Here is a 17,619-nt window from a genome sequence, read left to right as displayed (position 1 = left end):
TTAATTCTGTCAGAATATGACTTCATTGATGACATCATCATCATTTAAATTACAAAAGCAAGAAAAAGATGAAGTGAATGCCGCCTAATTTGGCAGGTCAAACAGGGGAACGTATCGACCTTGGAATTGGATGCTGCACTCTTATCCTCCACGCCAATAAAATTAAATAAATTATTATAGTGCTCATTGCTTTTCATATATCTCTTACCAAAAAAGTATGTTTTGAAAATTTTTCTGTATATGAAATGAAGGCGCAATATTATTGTATTACTTATTAGTTAATCTTTAATATTTATGAGACACTCATTTAAGTAAAATTTCAAATATTTTTTTTTATTTTAAAAAAATAATAAATTAATTAAAATTACAATTATTCTTATCTACCTCAGTCAAATGATTATTCTCTTAATTCCCACACAGAGTGATGAAAAAGAAGAAGTAGAACTCAACTCAACTCAAGTATGAATCCCAAACCAAAAGTCAACTCAAAAAGTGAAGATCCCTACCCCACGCTCGGCTTTCGGCAATAAATTAATGATGATCCTGTCAAGTTGCCACCCAATCAACCAACGCAAGTCTAAAGATTTGGAAAGATTATGTCTTCAATTTTTATAATTATATATCTATCTCTATTTTCTATAATAATATCTTGATTATTTATTTCTTTAAATGGGTTTTTTAATCTAAATTATTGATGTTTTATAATAATTTTTTTGGATATATTTGGATAATTCTAAATATAAAAAATTTTAATTTTTTTATTTTAATTTTAAACTAAATTTTGACATAAATATGAATGTTTTTAAAAAATACAACTACAAGAACACATTATAAATTGCAAATAAATATATACATATATATAACTCGATTGATGGTATATATATAATTAGTTAAATGAGTAAGAAAGGACATTATTTTTCAAAGAAAAAATTATCTCTAACAATGAAGAAAGAGAAGAATACAAGGGACAAGCCTTAATTAGCGTAGTTGCCAATTTATTCAACTACAAAAATCGGAGACTAATATAAATTGATCATATGGCCAACAAGTATTGGAACTCAAATTCATAGGGTATTTTCTCCACAACTGCAGATGCCTTGCCACTATGACCTGATCCCCTGAAACAATCCACGATGGATTTCCTCAGAGAGCCTGAGGTGGGCAGTTGCTGGCACACCCACTCCATCAGCGTCTCCCTGTCGCCCGCGAAATCGTTCATGTTCCTCAGCAGAAGCTCCGGCAGCGCGATTCTCTTTGAGCTATTCACTATTATTGCTGCCTGCAGATACTCCAGCTTCGATCTCTCCAGCTCAGCTGTCACGCCATCAGCCGTGTATATCTTAACCTGTCGGATAAAAAGAAAAACGAGCAAGCTTAATTTACGAAAATGGACTGATTGATCATAATTAATTACGAGTTTGTGGTGATTTTGTCCGAGTTAACTTACAGCTGGAGACGAGCGAGTGCCGCAGCACAGGGCGAATGTGATGTTGGGATCAGGCGTTTCAAGCCCATAGAGCTCGCGAACGATCATTTCTTTACCATCATTCTCACCTTTGCCAAGAATCTGATCCAAACAGCTAGGTTTCTGTTAGAGAATCCAAAATAGTGGTGCAACTGTTGGAAGGCACGCAACGGTAGTGTAAAGGTACCTCTTTGACTAGTGAGTCGTCGGGTTTTCTCAGGATAAAATGTTCAATCGCTTGAGCATTTATGGTGTTGCCGGCTATGTTCAGAGTAGCCTGATTGATCAAAACATCAGAGAAAGAAATGAGTATATAGCCTGATTGATTCAACCAACGATGCAGCTAGAAAACAACCTCGTTTCTACTAAATTAATCATACCTTGTTGATTAATGCTAGCAGGTTCTCAGGGCTGAAAACAGAGGGAACTCCATATTGAAGATATCCCTGTAATTGAAAAACATAAATGATGCCTGTAAGTTCAAACAGCAATGAAACTTTGTTGTACATATAAGTATTAAGCAAAAAAATAAACGGTTTTACATGCATGATACAAGCATTGTACATGTTGATCCAAAAGGCCAGCTTTTGCTGATGACTCAAGAACCTCAAGTCCACCTTCTTAAGACCATCTATCAACACCCTGGATGTCAGAAAAAAAGGCAAGAAAATAAGCTTCCAATAAATGTATGATTCTCTTTCTTTTGTTCCTAAATCCACATGATCTTGTTGCCACGTACTCACTTTAATTTCTGAAATAGAGGAACTGAGCTCGAGTTCTGGATGCATTTCAGGTCAATGGAGCTCGACGTGAATCTGACTAAGTTCTTGTAAGGGCCGATGTCCCTCGGAATAGACTCTTCTGAGTCAAAGATACCATAAGGATCTTGCTGTCGTGAGTCTTTCTGAAACATGAGGCTCGTTTTCGAGCTCGAGCCTGTCTCTGCCCTGAAACTCAGGGAAAAGTTGGTAGAACGGGCAATGGGCCCGGATTTCTCTAGCTCCATCACTCTAGACGTCCGGAGCAGCCTGACGAAGATGAAAATGAGACACTTCATTATGTTCTCGGATAGCTTGTTTGGCGGCCATCTGTGGACGTTCTCGTCTTCTGTGTGCAACGGAGTTGAGAGAACTCTCGATGGAATATCAGTGGGAATGTCGAGATAACGGTCCCTCTGCAACAACAGAGTTCATTTCAATAAGCATCAACACAAATGCGACGTGAAATTGTTTATGTCAAGAATTTCGTACTCTCGGAGTTGGATTTCTTGGCTCTCTCAAGGGGGAGGGGGCTTTGATGATACCGCTGCGTTTTGAGACCTTTTCACGAAACGTCGGTCCCTCTTCATTATATGCATTCTCCTTCTGGCTGGGAAATCCCTTTGAGTTCATCGTTTTTTCGTTCATGCTAAAGTCACTTATGTGATAGTCTCCCTTTATGGCCTTGCTGATGAAATGCAGGGCCTTGGTCTCAAACGTTACCTTGTCGTTCGACCTTTTGCCAACGTTGTTCGGATTTGGTGGGAGAGGAGACGACTCACGGTGGTTCTTAAGAGCTCCGCGCCCCCATTCCTTGTACTTGGTTTCGATGTTGAGTTCCTTTTCGTGCTTCACATCAAATCGGAGCTGCTTGATCTGGCTCTCCAATCGAGTTATCTCGTTTTCTACCATTGCTAGTTCAGCTAGTATCTCTTTCATCTGTCAAATTTTAGTATATTGTGATCATATATGTGGTAAGAACAAGAATCTTGTATTAATGTTCATGTTTCTCGGACACTGTAGAAATTGCAAGCAATTATCCGAGTTGTGAAGACTTACTTTTGGTGGTAGAAAGTTTGGAATAGTGAGAGCAGAACCGTTCTGTCGATGCTGGAGCCGGTCCAGGTATTCGTGCACCTTCTGTTCATGAGCCAGCATTTTGTGGAGCACAGAAACCTGTCCAATGTTCAAAATTTTGAAAATTAGCATGCCACCTTGTTTGTTTTTCGCAAAACAATATTGAGATTGTGTTCGAATTGAAGGGAAATTCAGATTGTGTTTGAATTGAAGTGAAATTTTAGCCCGGAATTAATTATATAACAAGTGCAATACATTTGTCGTGTGATTGATGTACAATTAGGGGAAAGTGATCCATCACAAGAATATCACACTTGGTTAGACCAAATCTAATTCGGGCTAGAATTTTTCTTAAATTGATAAAATTTAAAAACTTTAAATTGATAATACAAATTTATCGAGTTTCTATGAGTAAATTTTAGACCAGTCCCTTCACTTTTGCTTGTATTTTGTATTTTAGTAAGTACTCTAAGGAAAAATTTATTTCAATTCCGATGCTGTTGAATTTGAACCAAATCATATGGCAAGTATAATACATTTGCTTATCAATGGTGTACAATTTAAGAAAAGTTACCAATCACATAGTAAGTATGATACACTTATTTTGTGATTAGTTTAATCCGGCCAAATCTAATTTAAGCAAAAAATTTCCGTACTCTACATACCATTACAAATTTATTTAATTATGATTTTTAATTTTTAAAAGGAATACATATTAATTACATATTAGTACAACACGAGTGTATTATAACAAAATATGATAAAAGATTCTCACCAACACGCTTAACAGTTTAATGGAAAAAGAATGATGGAATTATGTCCGTACCTCTCTTTCAAGTTCCTCCCTCCTCTGTTGTCCAATGAATTTCTTCTTTCTCTGAAATATACCAAATTTACAAAAAATCAAGTAATACTAATTAGAAAAAGGGTTGAATAGTAATTTACCTTCTTTTGATATTAAAAATAAATAAATTACCTCTCTTTGAAAAAAATTAGTAATTTATCTCCTTATATTTTTAAAATAAAGCAATTTACCTCCTTCTCTAACGAAATACATTACTTTATTTTTAAAAAATATAGAGAAGTTTAAAAAATACTGGGAGATAAAATGCTATTTTTTTTCATAAGAGGATAATTTACTCATTTACAATATCACATAGGTTGCTTACATTTTTTCTTTAGAAAAATTAGTGCTAAAGATATTAAATATTTATATTGTTTTATATCTTTTTTTTAAGTCAAATTAATTTTCTATACTATTAATAAAACAAAAATACCTCTTTTAACATATTTTTAAAATTAAGCCTATTTCAAAAGCGAATGTCAAATTAGTATTTTTCTTTCGTTCTTCCCTCCTTACTTTTCTCCTTTTCTATATAATTAAGGTTTATTTTTTTTTATTTTAATTTTACCTTTTTTCAGTTATCATAAACTCAATAAATATATGAATTAGTAAAATAAAGTTTTATTTTATAATTAAAAAGTATTTATAATTTTCCATTTTAAAAAGTATTTAACCACACATTTAACTCACCATATACATGCTCATCAAAATTTTGGCCTGTTCATATTCATGATCTCAAACAAAAATTCAAAACATTCAAACGAACAAAATCTCATACTACATCGTATCCATATGTAACTGAACATGCTCGTTTATCATTATTCAATAATAGCATGGTAACCACACACATTCATACCGGAAAAGTTTCCTGTTGCGTGTCCAAATAATATATCGCATTTATGTGACATGCGCCCGTTTCATATCTAGAATTCATATTTCAATACACATTCACACAAACTCAACTCAATATCTAGCAACACACACACATATATGGAGAGGGAGATTAACCAATATATAAGTCCACATTATTCGTAAAGAAAAACCTCATACAATTCAAACGAACTCATACTACATCGTACCACTACATACCAAAACGTCCTAGATTACCAGTTTACCACGATCCAGTACCACAACTGATACCATACACATTCATAACGGAAAAAAAAAAATTACTTTACGTGTACAAATAATACATCACTCACACTTATATGACGCACCCAAATTGTACGTCTAGCATTCACATTTCAGACACGGGCACACATACATATATAGAATTAAAAGGCTTACGAATTCAGTGGGAAGATGAACGGAGAGATCATCATGGGCGGCCATGAGAGAAAAGGAACGAAAGCAGAGCTTCAACCTGTGCCAAGCGGGCCTTGGAAAGACATTCAGACAACGGGAGGCGGTTAGTTTAGGATGATGATGATGATGATGTTGAGGAAAGGGTGGTGGAGATGGTAGTCTTGTAAAACGAAGAGGCTTGTGGTTGAAGCAAGTGTAGTTTAATGTAGTTGGTGAGGGATGAAAGTTTAAGGAGGAAGAAGAAGAACAAGGCTCAATAATAGATGAGAAGGAGCTATCAGGTTGAGGAGGGGCAGTTTCAAATATATTCTGGTACTTACCCAACCTCCTATGCTCTTGGTGGGACATCATGCCCTATGCTCTTTCGCGTAGCTTGCAATTGTTGTTTTTGATTTTTCAGGTTGTTTTGTGGGGATGGGGTGGGGTGGGGTGGGGGGTAGGGATGATTTCTTGTTGGGGAAGTGTTTAAAAAGGTTCTTTTATAGGTAAAACTTATTACATAAATCTGGTTTGACTATACTCAATTAATTCTTTTTAATAGAAGATCCAAAATGAATTGGAGAATGATTTTTTTTTTTTTCAAAAAAATGATTGCTGTTTTGGATTTGTATAAATATATATATATATATATATATATAATATATATTATGTGTATGAAATATTGTGAATTGAAATATAGATGGAGATTAGGAGTAGTTTTATATATTAAATGAGATGGGGCCACTTCTTATTTGGGAAGTGTTTAAGATTGTTTTATAATTTGAGAAATTGTTTGGTTAAATCATATTTGATTTTATGGGTTTGACTGAATATGGCTCTGCCTAATTTTTTTTCCTTCATATGTACTTATAATTAATAAAAATAGAGAAGTTCATTCCCAGATCTAATCTGCTAAATCTAATACTTATTACATGACAAGTGAATTATATTTATTACATATTATTGATTCACTTTAAGAACACATTCGATAATAAATTTGACGAGACATTATTTATACAAGATTTGTTTTTATTGAAATTTGGTACTTATATTAATTCTCTGCAGAACAGGAAAACATATACAACATAAGATTTCATGGTTTTGTTGGGTTTTGAATTATTGTATTGAGGTTATGTGAATTTATATTTGTAATTAATATCTGGTTGGAGAGATGAGATTTGTGTTATCTTTTAAGTAAAGTTAAAAAGTAATGATGAGTTTGGCCGTTCATAAATAATGATAATATCCAATAATTGAATATGTTATTAGTCTTAATTTACTTTAATTCAACTGAAAATGACTGTTTCTTTTTTCTGTTTTTTTATTTTTGATGATTGAAATTAGGTAAGCAATAATTCTGTCATGATTGAAATTTTGGGTTTTGGTTGACATAAATACCAGAATTAGAATATATGCTTCGAGTACTATATATTATTGGTAATAAGACTATGTAAAAATTAAGGATATTTAGCATTTATTTATTTATGTATCTAATTATTAAATTTTACTATTTATTTATGGGGTAACATATGTAGCCTAAAGTAAGTATAAAAAAATTCCTAAAACGCTACAAGAATTATAATATTTAATTAGGATTAATTGTTGTGGTTAATAATAAATTGTTCTAGTAAATAATTATTAACTATGATCATGCAACGGTTGTTGGCCATGATTTTTGTGAGGATGATTAAAATATTTAGTCATATCACTATTATTGTAGCCAATAATAATTTTCTTTATCCTGAATTTTTTTTTGGGGGGGGGTCCTCTACATCCTCTCTCTTTCATCTAAACATATACTTTTTATTATCTCTTCTCCAATCAAAATTATTTCTTAACATTATGTTTTTTATATAATTAATTCAAACAAAAATATGTATGAAAAAGTATATATATCACATGAAAATAGATTCTTTTGTTTTAATTTCACATAAAAATAAAATTAAGCACATACATAGAATATGTGACCATGCTAGGCTTTATGTTTCGTTTTTCTTGCTAGTATTCAGTGTCTACTCTTCTTAATCCCTATGATTACAATTTTGCTATGTGGAAGGCATATATTTTCTTTTTCTTTTTTTCTGGATTTCATATATAAATATATATTGATTAGTCGAAATTCTTAGTTGCACTGCTCTTCAACATAAAAAGAAGAAAGAAAATGTATTTTATTACAATCACAAACCTAGGACTGCAAATATTTTCCATGTTTGCTGAATTTAGAACTGAGAATTCTGTATTCCACGGCTGCAAAACAGAATCTCACTGGCAAAGTACATTTAAATCTTTTTTCCCTTTTGTTTTAGAAAAAAATTATTGTCCGTCAGTCGATTGTCATATCCGAAAATGTCTGAATTCATCATATCCATCTTAATTTCTACAAAAGTCATTGTGCTTAAGCGCATTTTAATGGCATTTTCAGTCAACTTTAGTCACCCCTACTTAGAGTTATGTGATTATGAAAACGTTACATGTCATGGTTGCATGCATGACTACTTTAAAATTAACTGCAAGTAAGGGATTCCAATTCCATCCTGTCGAAGGTAGGAGCAGAAGCCTGTTCTTGGTATGATCCAGAATCGAATCACCCCTGCAGATCTCAAATCTCTCAGCCTCGTTTTCAAAAGGTCCCCTTGGCCTCTAATATGTGTTGTCTGCGTTTTAGAACTGCTCATTTCACATGTGTAATGATAAATAGATCATGGTGTATTTTGCTGATCAGATAAGATGATTCAACAACTTTTCTCATGTTTTCTAGTTTCATTGCCTTGCGTTGATTTACACAATAAGAATTCACCGATGAAACATCAGAACAAACATTCAGTGCAAAACCTTTGTCTACCCAACAACAACATTCGTCTGAGGATTCCCAACTCTTGGTTCTTGCAATCTCCCTCCATTTCCAGATGCGTAGTCGTTCATTCCCTTCACTCATTTTTTCTGGAATGTGACTAGACAGAAAAAAGCAAACGCACGACTGACAATGCCTGTGGCTATGAGGTATGCTAGACAGGGATAGTAGTGTTTTTGATCATAGCCTCTTTGTTTTAGTGCACCACATCTTTGAATAAGCCATACTCCAGAGTACCTGCGGATGGAACAGCAACCATTAGACGGACTTGTAAGATGGTTTCTGATCATAGGCCAATTCAAACTCATTCTTTTTCATGTTTTTTGTCTTAAAAAATTTAATTTTCAGGGAGGATCTATCCGCTCATTTGTAGCCATAGTATTTAAGGTTGTAACTTCAAACCTTTCCGCGTTTGTTAACAGAAAAGCTTCCAAAGCCCACTTAGTGTAGCAAAAATCTGCGACTTTGTTGATAAATGAATCGCCCTCTTGGTTGGCAACAAGAGTCAAAACGACAGGGAGCAGCACCGACCACTGCAAGAATCAGAACTAGAATGTAAAACTGATTCATACTTGAAAACAATCCATAACATCTCATGGAAAAACAAAGTTTACCAGTTGGGCTGGAGCAGGTTGAAAGTAGATGGCAAGAATATAAGCTATGCCAGTAACACAATATACTAGGCAGAGCAAGACCAAGTAGTTGTCCAAAATGGTAGACCTGGGATTGTTGAAGAAATAGAACATTGATAGATAAACAGCAGGCTTCACGATTGTGTTGAAGTGATCGATTGTGTCCTTTGCTAGGAAGTATGCCAAGCTGCTCATGCCAGAAGCGCTCTCTCTCCAGTAGTGCAACTTGTCCAAAGAAAATGACCTCAATGCAGCAATCTTACAGAGTAGAGCTATGAAAACAATGTCCTACATGTCAGATTTGAGAACCCAGAGGGCATGGAAAATATTTTGTGAACTAGTATCTGTTTCAGAGCACAAACACTAATACTGCAAAGGTACTTAATGTGTATGATTTTCATGAAATTTCTGTCGCCTATTGAGAAATGATTAAAAGACTAAGGATGAGATCTCACATTGATAGACATGGAAATTTGGGGAGAAGATGTTGGAATGTAATAAACTTATAAGCATGAAACTTCAGCCTGTGCAATTCAGGAACATAAAAGGCATCAAGATTGGAGTTCTGAACTTACAAACTGCAATGACTGTGTATAGATATCCGGTTGAACCAAAAGTTTCATCGCTCACTTTGGCGAGTGTTCCTAAGCAGATTCCTGCAAGTAGCAATATCAAATAATCCACAGCTTGTGTTCTTGCTTCTCTTAGTCGCTGCTTTCCGACTCTGAGAAAAGAGAAATTCAGTCAAAAGATCAAACCAGATGCCATTTTTTCAAAAAAGCACTAAATGAAGTCCATCTGCAATCGAAGATAAAAGACGCCATCATTTTCATTTTCAAACTGAATTCACCATACAACCAAGCATTCACTGTATATCACTGCATGCCATGAAAGGGACAGTTGTATGAAACCATATTAACAGCACGAAATCAAGAACATAAAAGTACTACCTTCCCAAGAAATACTTGTACTGCTGCAAGATGCTAGGAGTTTGTCGTTCCGACAAGTCTGCAGACTTCGTGAAATTATGCAATATTTGGTCTGCCTTCTGTCCAACAGCAAACTTGACATCCTGCCACAGATCGCCAGCAAAAGATATTTCTTCAACAGCTTTAGCAGCTGGACTTGCTCCGGGGGTTGAACCTCCAGGCGCAGGTGATGCCATCCCCGCAGAATCTAGCATGTCTGGCGGTACAGCATACCCATTATGGAGCATCCATCTGAGAGGAAGCTCATTAAATTTAACAGCTGCGCCTGCGGGTGGTTTAACAATTCCTTCCAAGATGTCAATAAAGTAATCTGGAGGATTCACTCTTTCAGGGACGTTGATCCCGATGCCTGCAAAGTACTCTTCAACTTTCTTAACTGATCCATGATATACCGTAAGGCCACCCTTAGCTAGAAGTATCAAATCATCAAACATCTTGAATAAGGTGTAACTACAGAAAGAAATGGCCAATGATTAACATCAGAAATGTCTGAATGTTAGGCTTTTGAGTCGTCAGTAAAATCAACTTTTTCAAGAACATATATATTCACAAGTAGATGATAAGCAATATCTAGAATCTTAGCATGTGTAATATTCTCATGGAAAGGTATTGTGCAAGTATTCACTATCTATAGTTGCAGGCATATTTTGTACAACACTAACATTTGGAACCAAAACAATATGAATCTGTAATTTGCTTATTATCATTGCAATGTTGAAAGAACTGCGGTAAAAGATTGCAGAGGTAGCTTTTAAATATTGTTCATGCGAGTTTGCTCCAGTTGGGGTCAATTTTGAGCTCTACCACATTTTATGCTGCCTTAGAATATATATACATGTTATAGAATCATGTTGGAACAAATATAATTCTTCTTCTTTGACTTTGTGAGCAAAACTTGAAGAACACATCCTAAACTGAAACAAATCTTCTCAGGCTAAGGACCTGTCAGACTGACCTTTGCAAAACTTTAATGCAGACAAGAAGGACAAAAATACACAAGGACATATTGAAGGCTCAAACTATGCACAATCAATTAATATTTCTTTTTTCTGAAGAAGTATAAACTCTTTTCTTAATTCTCAAAATACTTACTGAAATTCTGAATCAACTTTTAAACGTTCATTTAAAATAAAATTGTAGGATTAAGAATCAGCCTCAAAGTAAAGTCTAAAGAACCAAACTGCATGTCTTCCAATTAGAGCTTGAAGGTTTCCTACTCCTGCAGTTTCAAGAAAAGAAGCAATCTAGCAAGAAAATATAAATTAAAATGAAAATAGAGGGAAAAGAAAGAAATTAAAAATTTCAGATGAGATTGCAAAACAAGGGTCCATCTTGGAAGAAGGACACTGGCAGATAATATGCCTCCAAAATCCATAATGATCTATGGATTGGGTTTATTGTGGAAATTTTATATAGTTCCTAAAGAGAAGAATGCATTTATGTAAAAAAGGAACAATTTTGGACGATTAATGGTGGAAGCAAGCTGTGATAAAATCATAAATATGTCAAAGTCATAATTACCTTGGTTGGTGAACCACCATGCATATATTTACTCCTTCAAGGGCTTCACGACGAAGGGCTCTAAGTAGTAGCAGAGAAGAAGAACTGTCCAAGCCAGATGTAGGCTCATCTAAGATCAAAAGGGAAGGTTCCATAACCATTTCCAGCCCAACATTTACTCGTTTCCTCTGACCTCCAGATATTCCTCGCTGCTCAACTGTTCCTACTAAGGAGTCTCTAACAGCCTGCAATCCTAAGGACTCAATTACTCTTTCAACAACTAGGACTTTCTCTGGTTTGTCGAGCTCAGCAGGGAGTCTAGAAAAAAGTTCAGCATTAAACAGGATGATCGGTATTAAAATGGCAGAAGAGCAGGACTAGAAGCTGCGGGTACAGCTAGCAGCAACTCTGATTTTCTTGACTGAGCTCTAGAAATACTATTAATATTAGCATAAAGATTAGGAAGATAATTGTAGATATATACCTGCATCTAGCACTGAACCAGAGATTCTCCTCCACTGTCAAGTTCCCATGCACTATATCATCTTGAGGAACATATCCAATAATTTTTTTGTATGATTGCATCGGTTCATTGTTCCCATTAATGAGAATTGAACCAGTGATGGTGCATCCAGTAGCTTTTCCTGTCAAGGCAGAAAGAAATGTTGTCTTCCCAGCACCTGATGGACCCATGACAGCAGAAACATGGCCAGGAAATAGTTTTCCCGTTACACACCTTAGCAGATGCTTGTTTTTACCTCTTAAGGTAAGAGTCAAATCTTGGAAAAAAACCTCAATAGGTCGTCTGCTTACAAATTCCAAATCTGTGGCCATTGATATTACACCAGAAAAAGTTAAATTGCTATTCTGCTCTTGCAGTGCCTTCTCCTTTTCAATTTGACCGTATGCATACTTGAATATTTGGCTCCGTGTATGCAATTGCTTGGCCTTTGCTGCGTGCTTTTTCAAATTTTTGTCTCCAATCTGAATATCGAATCCGTCATCATTATCTGGATTCTCTTCAATATCACGCATCATTTTTGTGAGGTTGTTTTCCTTGTTCTTCTTCCCTTTTGAGTCAGGTGGAGCAGGAGGCGCAGGTGGCAATGCAGCATCTGATCCAGGTTTAGGTTGGCCTGATCCCCTTGGATGGTCAGGAGCCACAGATTTTTTGCGTGAGAATGTCCGTGATAGTTGTGACTGAAGTTCACTTGCACCCTTTTTTGCAACTTCTTTTGCAGCTTTCCATTTTTCGCGTGCCTGAAATGTTTCTCTAGCACTTCTTGCGGCAGCTTCTCTGGATTTTGCTTGTCTTTTTTCTCTAGTACTTAGAACTTGTCCAGAACAGTTGTATATAATCACAAGTACTAAAGTGATACCAGCCTAAGTTGACAAAGCAGAGAGTACATTTCAAACTCAGTCGATACACCATATATGCCAAGTCAAAGATGCAAACATGCAACTATCTAGGGTGATCAAACTGTGTTTTTATATTGCAGCTCCAGAAAGGGATGTATTAGAGGTGGAGAAAACCGAAACAGGATGATATATTGTAGTTCTGTATCCCACAGGATTAGGAGTTAGAGAAACGATAGACACCTATTTGCTATCCAGTCAATATAGTGCAAGAATTGAGACGTATGAAGGAAGAATTTGTTCTCGCTTGTCGTTTGAAATTCATTATTAGAACAAATGAACCAAGAGGTAGAAAGCTTACAAAGAACATGATGCCATAGGCTGTAATGTTCTGATTTGCAGTTTGTGGCTCACAAGTTGCCAACTGGTAGCAACCTGCCAATTCATCCATGACAAGAGTTGAATCATTTTTATAGATGATTAAGATAAACAACCAACAGATAATAGGACAATAATATAAGCCTCATGCTAATCCAACTCCAAAATTTTGTTAATTTGACAAATAGCAATTACATTACATTTTATGTTATTTAGTTGCACATGGATATATGGAATGTAGAATTGCAATCTTGAGGTAAACCAGGCACAGATTCACAGAACAAAGAGAACATTTGAAGGAAAATTTTCTTGATTTCTATGCAAGATACAGGGTATAGTAACAAATGCTATCATTCATTAATGTGCAATTATCGAGAAACCATTATAGTTCTCTCAATAGACCTGCAGCAGTAACAATTTCAGAAGAATCTCAGCCAACAATACCTTATGCAAGAGTCTGTAAGTCATCTAAGGAATAAAGTTTTCTTGATTAATAAAAACAAGCAGACATGAGTTATGAGAGTTTTACGGGCCTTAGAGCCTTATATTACATGAAGTCCCAAGCCATCTGAAACAACCACAAATTTCGTCTTATTCGGCTGCTACTCCTTGCTAGTTCCAACTCCATCAATGTTTTCTATACACATACATACCCAGTAATATATAGGGGACTGCAAAGAACGTACATCAGGCACGTAAAGCAATAAAGTGATTCTATGAAGAGGCAATATAAGACTTACTTGTTTGAGCTGTGGAACCAGCTCTGCAGTAATGTCTGCAAAACATTGGGGAAAAAGGCGAAAAGTCAAGAGAACATAAGTTCAGTACATCAGGTAAACATTAAGAGTAAATTCTAAGAGTGAAAGCAAATAGGTAGACATGATATAAAACCAAAATAGAAGAATAAGAGGGAGGAGAGATTGTCATGGATGAATTGTGAAGATGCCATAGATAATCTAAAACACATAGTGCTAATATTTTACATGGTTACAAGTTTTGAGATAACAGTTAGTACCCTTTAGTGCAGGCAAGTTTTTGGGTGGTTGAGGGACAGTATGATCCCGCTGAACAAAATAACTCGGGGCCACTTGTAAAGTCAGACCATATATCGGCTCCCCCACAGGTATGGTTCGGTTGCCCTGGAGGTAGTTGATACCGGTACCTTCCAAATCCTCGGAGGATCAACACAAATCAAAAGCTAATAATCATGATGCTACAAAAAATGTATCTACAGAAAAATCAGGCTTACGGGTCGCAGACGCCTGTGCTACTGTTGAGTTTTGCTGGAGGACAGTAAGATCCCAAGGGGCAGGCTTCCAGTAAGACAGGAAACAGATTAGAGATATCATACAGTATAACAATTTTAGGTAAAAAGATCCTATAAGTTAGAACAAGTGAACATCTGAATGCTAACTGCATAAGGAAGTAATACTGAATGCTAACTGATTTCACCAATAAAAAGAATGAACTAGCATTTTTTCAAGGGTAACTATCGAGGCAACACCTCAGACTGTTTTGGCTGCAGCAGAGCATATGCTTATTACGAGAAGAATGATTATTCAAGTCTTAATAAGTTTCCAGAAACTCACGTATCATGCAGGTAAGACCACGAGGACAGAAGAAGCCTTCGCAGCAAGGCCGACAATCCAGATCTCTTTGGGGCATTTCCTTGTCTTCTTTAAGATCAACTTTCTTGTCTTGCCCAGCACTACATGCCCATCCTGACTCGCAACCTGATGGCCATGAGGACAAGTTACAGTTCTTGTTAGGCTTCAGGAAGTTTTTAGTCTGTGCACTCCCACCGGCGGCATTTTGTAACAGACTAGCACCATAAAACTTTGCTTCTGCAGCTGTGCACAACCGTTGCATAGCATCTGTGTCATCGCACAAAGGCATCAATAAAATGAAAAACAAATGTACAATGCAAGAATTTAGATATATTATTTTGAAAGATCATGAGAAATGGTCGAAATACGGGCATTGCCACATGGGGAAAGAGAGCATTCCTTTCGGCAGCTCCCCTTCCTATCCCCTCCCCCCCGCCTGCCCGAACCCCAACGGAGCCCCCCCGTGTGAAACCATTATTAAGTCCTATATGGTCAAAGGATCCCCTCTGAATTAATAACGCATAAAAGCCCCCCTGAAGCCCCAAATACAAACACAAAAAAAAAAAGAAAAAGGCGTAGAGATGCCTCTCCAACCAAGTACAAACCTCTAACAATGTAATGAATCTATGTACAACAATCATTGTTCATGTCCTAAACAAAGGTAATCTTTTGCTGCAACCTACCAAGTAAAAATTAGACTTAAAACATAAAAATTTCAAAAAGTGCATGCAGAAGCCTCGTACCTTTGTTGGTTCTGAGACATCCGGCCAAGAAGTCTGTATTTTTGGAGAAATTAAATGCTGCATTCCATTCAGCATCTCTACAACAGAGATTAAACCATCAAACCAAAACCTAGAATGGAATCGGACGTTGCTAGTTAAGGTTCCAATCTATTAACGAGCAACCGCAAGTTCTAGAGCAAGAGATTAAACAAACAAACAACATAACGTAGAGGACATCATAGAAAGTTGCATTCTTAGGTTTGGTGATGGTAGCAACGGAAAATGTTTGCTAAGTTGTGAGATATGACTTACATATCGCTAATGCAAAAGCCGAGTACTTTGGAAATTTCGGGGCCGAAATAGGAGGAGAAATTGCTGAACCGGCTGAAGAGCGCCTGGGAGAGGAGCTCCATCGCCGCGGGGTTAACGGGTGTGCCTGGGGTGCCGTCACCGGGTTCTGCATGGCTCACCGATGATGCACCCAACAAAAATATGAACGTTATCGTCGCCGGTGACAATTTCATTCCAACCATGGTGTCATTCTGGTTTGTTTGGAGTAGATTCTGGATATATGACGCGCGCGATTACCATTAAAGAATTTTGTTTGCTGAGATTGATTGAGAGAAGACGAGGAAAATGTTTTGTTGGATGGAAGAAATGGCGGGGAGGTGATGTAGGGGGTGGATGAGTTTCTACCGTTGGAGTCGGACACTATTTCATTCATCAACTGTCTTACAAATTCAGCTTTCTTTAGGATATTTAGAATGTCTTTTTTTTTTTAAAAAAAATAAATAAATAAATAACCCAGAATTTTACCATAAATACTTAATTTTTGTAAATTTTTATGATCTCAATTGCCCAGCTTTTGATAGCATCGTACTATGTATTGATGATTTTTTCCCTCAAAAGATTGATGTGCAAACTTAGGGTGCAACGTTCAAGTTTAAGTATTATAAATTTAAGGTTACGTATAAATATTATGACTAAAATCATGCAAAAAACTTACATTATATTTGGTTTTGTTTTTAACTTGTTTTTGTGTATTTTGTGGAGATTGAGAGAGAAAAATAAAGATAAATAAAAATAAGTTAGAGATAGTGTGTATGTTTGGATTTGTTTTTGGAGATAATATAAAATAAGTATGTTATGTTTGATATTGGGTAGTGGGGAGATAAAAAATACTGTTCATTGTCAAATCATGTCTCTTTTATATATATTTATATATATGTATAAAAATATATATAATTTATTTAGTTGTGAGTGGATTAAAATAAATATTATTTCCTAATTATATATGTATGGAAATGAAAAAAATAATTTATGTAAATACACTTTTAAAAATAATTAAATGCACTCTAATAATGGATTAACAATATTTTTTGTTAGTTGTTCTATTCGAGGTGATAAATTTAAATACATTATTCAAATAATGTAATATATGAATTAACCGCGTAGAATAATTATATTATTTTTATATTTTTTAAAATTTTTAATTATTCCAATGATGTAGAAAATATTACGTATAAAATATTAAGTGGTTAAAATAAAATATACTTGTATTTAAAAATCAAATACTTAGAAACAAGACAAAATACTTAAAAACAAAACAAAAACATGGCAAAACAAGCAATGGCAAACACTGCTTCTGTTTTGGGCCATCTCTGATATGACCCAAAATCGAAAATAAACATAAGGTTAAATTTTAGGGTCAAACTCTGATACTTACTCTAATTATTTATTTCCATATTGGTAAATTTTTCTTTTTTTTTTCTTTTTGATAGAAGCAATAAATACATCTTTATATTAATATTTTAATAAATTAAATAATGTATCAAATCAATCAGTATATTAATGTAATAAAAATAAATTATAAAAAATTAGGTAAATATAAAATACTAAATAATTAATAAAAGGATATATCATAATGGATTTATTAAAGTTTATCATAATCATAATTATTCTTCATTATTTAAAAAACAATGAATACTTTAAAATATTAATAATTAGAATAATTATTTAAAAAACAATGAATACTTTAAAATATTAATAATTATTTAATAAATATTTTATGTACATACAATTGTTAATTTTAAAAAAATATATTTATAATTATAATAAAGTTGATAAAAATCAGATATAATTTATCCATTATTAAA

The 17,619-nt window shown here is 34.8% G+C and overlaps 2 protein-coding genes across 5 annotated transcripts; both read right to left on the bottom strand.

Annotated features, from left to right (window-relative positions):
- Nucleotides 1-872: 872 nt before the first annotated feature.
- On the bottom strand, nt 873-5,815 carry LOC105170275 (electron transporter, putative (Protein of unknown function, DUF547)). 4 transcript variants are annotated; one of them, XM_011090958.3, is made up of 10 exons: nt 5,432-5,748; nt 4,127-4,177; nt 3,283-3,399; nt 2,716-3,162; nt 2,209-2,639; nt 2,008-2,107; nt 1,846-1,911; nt 1,653-1,742; nt 1,448-1,567; nt 873-1,345 (listed from the first exon to the last, which is right to left on the bottom strand). In XM_011090958.3, the coding sequence occupies exons 1-10, from the start codon at nt 5,474-5,476 to the stop codon at nt 1,034-1,036; spliced, it is 1,779 nt and encodes a 592-aa protein (XP_011089260.1). In that variant the 5' UTR covers nt 5,477-5,748; the 3' UTR covers nt 873-1,033. The 4 variants fall into 4 exon arrangements, 3 of the variants coding, with proteins under 3 accessions (XP_011089260.1, XP_088740599.1, XP_088740600.1); XR_016067224.1 differs by lacking the exon at nt 873-1,345 and having other exon boundaries at nt 1,519-1,567; nt 2,030-2,107; nt 5,432-5,815; XM_088884474.1 differs by lacking the exons at nt 873-1,345; nt 1,448-1,567 and having other exon boundaries at nt 1,619-1,742; nt 2,030-2,107; nt 5,432-5,815.
- A 2,328-nt stretch (nt 5,816-8,143) lies between these two features.
- Nucleotides 8,144-16,039, bottom strand: LOC105170817 (ABC transporter G family member 28). The gene is made up of 14 exons (XM_088885115.1): nt 15,776-16,039; nt 15,485-15,561; nt 14,724-15,008; nt 14,384-14,447; nt 14,150-14,296; nt 13,875-13,909; nt 13,118-13,191; nt 11,885-12,783; nt 11,422-11,718; nt 9,862-10,350; nt 9,487-9,635; nt 8,894-9,183; nt 8,682-8,812; nt 8,144-8,516 (listed from the first exon to the last, which is right to left on the bottom strand). Exons 1-14 carry the CDS (start codon nt 15,994-15,996, stop codon nt 8,360-8,362), a joined length of 3,315 nt encoding a protein of 1,104 aa, XP_088741241.1. The 5' UTR covers nt 15,997-16,039; the 3' UTR covers nt 8,144-8,359.
- Nucleotides 16,040-17,619: the final 1,580 nt, after the last annotated feature.

The sequence above is a fragment of the Sesamum indicum genome, linkage group LG9 (genome assembly GCF_026168435.1).
Source record: "Sesamum indicum cultivar Baizhima isolate 11 linkage group LG9, ASM2616843v1, whole genome shotgun sequence".
Taxonomy (NCBI): domain Eukaryota; kingdom Viridiplantae; phylum Streptophyta; class Magnoliopsida; order Lamiales; family Pedaliaceae; genus Sesamum; species Sesamum indicum.
Note: the sequence above shows the minus strand (reverse complement) of the source record. Positions and strands in the feature narration are given on the sequence as shown.

Bases quoted from the DNA above. Each gene is read 5' to 3' on its own strand.
- LOC105170275 (XM_011090958.3), bottom strand. From the start codon at position 5,476: ATGGCCGCCCATGATGATCTCTCCGTTCATCTTCCCACTGAATTC. The intron at 2,108-2,208 runs GTGAGTACGTGG...TCTGACATCCAG, and splicing joins CCTCTATTTCAGAAATTAAA to GGTGTTGATAGATGGTCTTA. The intron at 1,568-1,652 runs GTACCTTTACAC...TGTTTGGATCAG, and splicing joins ACGACTCACTAGTCAAAGAG to ATTCTTGGCAAAGGTGAGAA.
- LOC105170817 (XM_088885115.1), bottom strand. From the start codon at position 15,996: ATGGTTGGAATGAAATTGTCACCGGCGACGATAACGTTCATATTTTTG. The intron at 15,009-15,484 runs GTACGAGGCTTC...GCGATGACACAG, and splicing joins ATGTCTCAGAACCAACAAAG to ATGCTATGCAACGGTTGTGC. The intron at 14,297-14,383 runs GTAAGCCTGATT...AGGATTTGGAAG, and splicing joins AGCACAGGCGTCTGCGACCC to GTACCGGTATCAACTACCTC.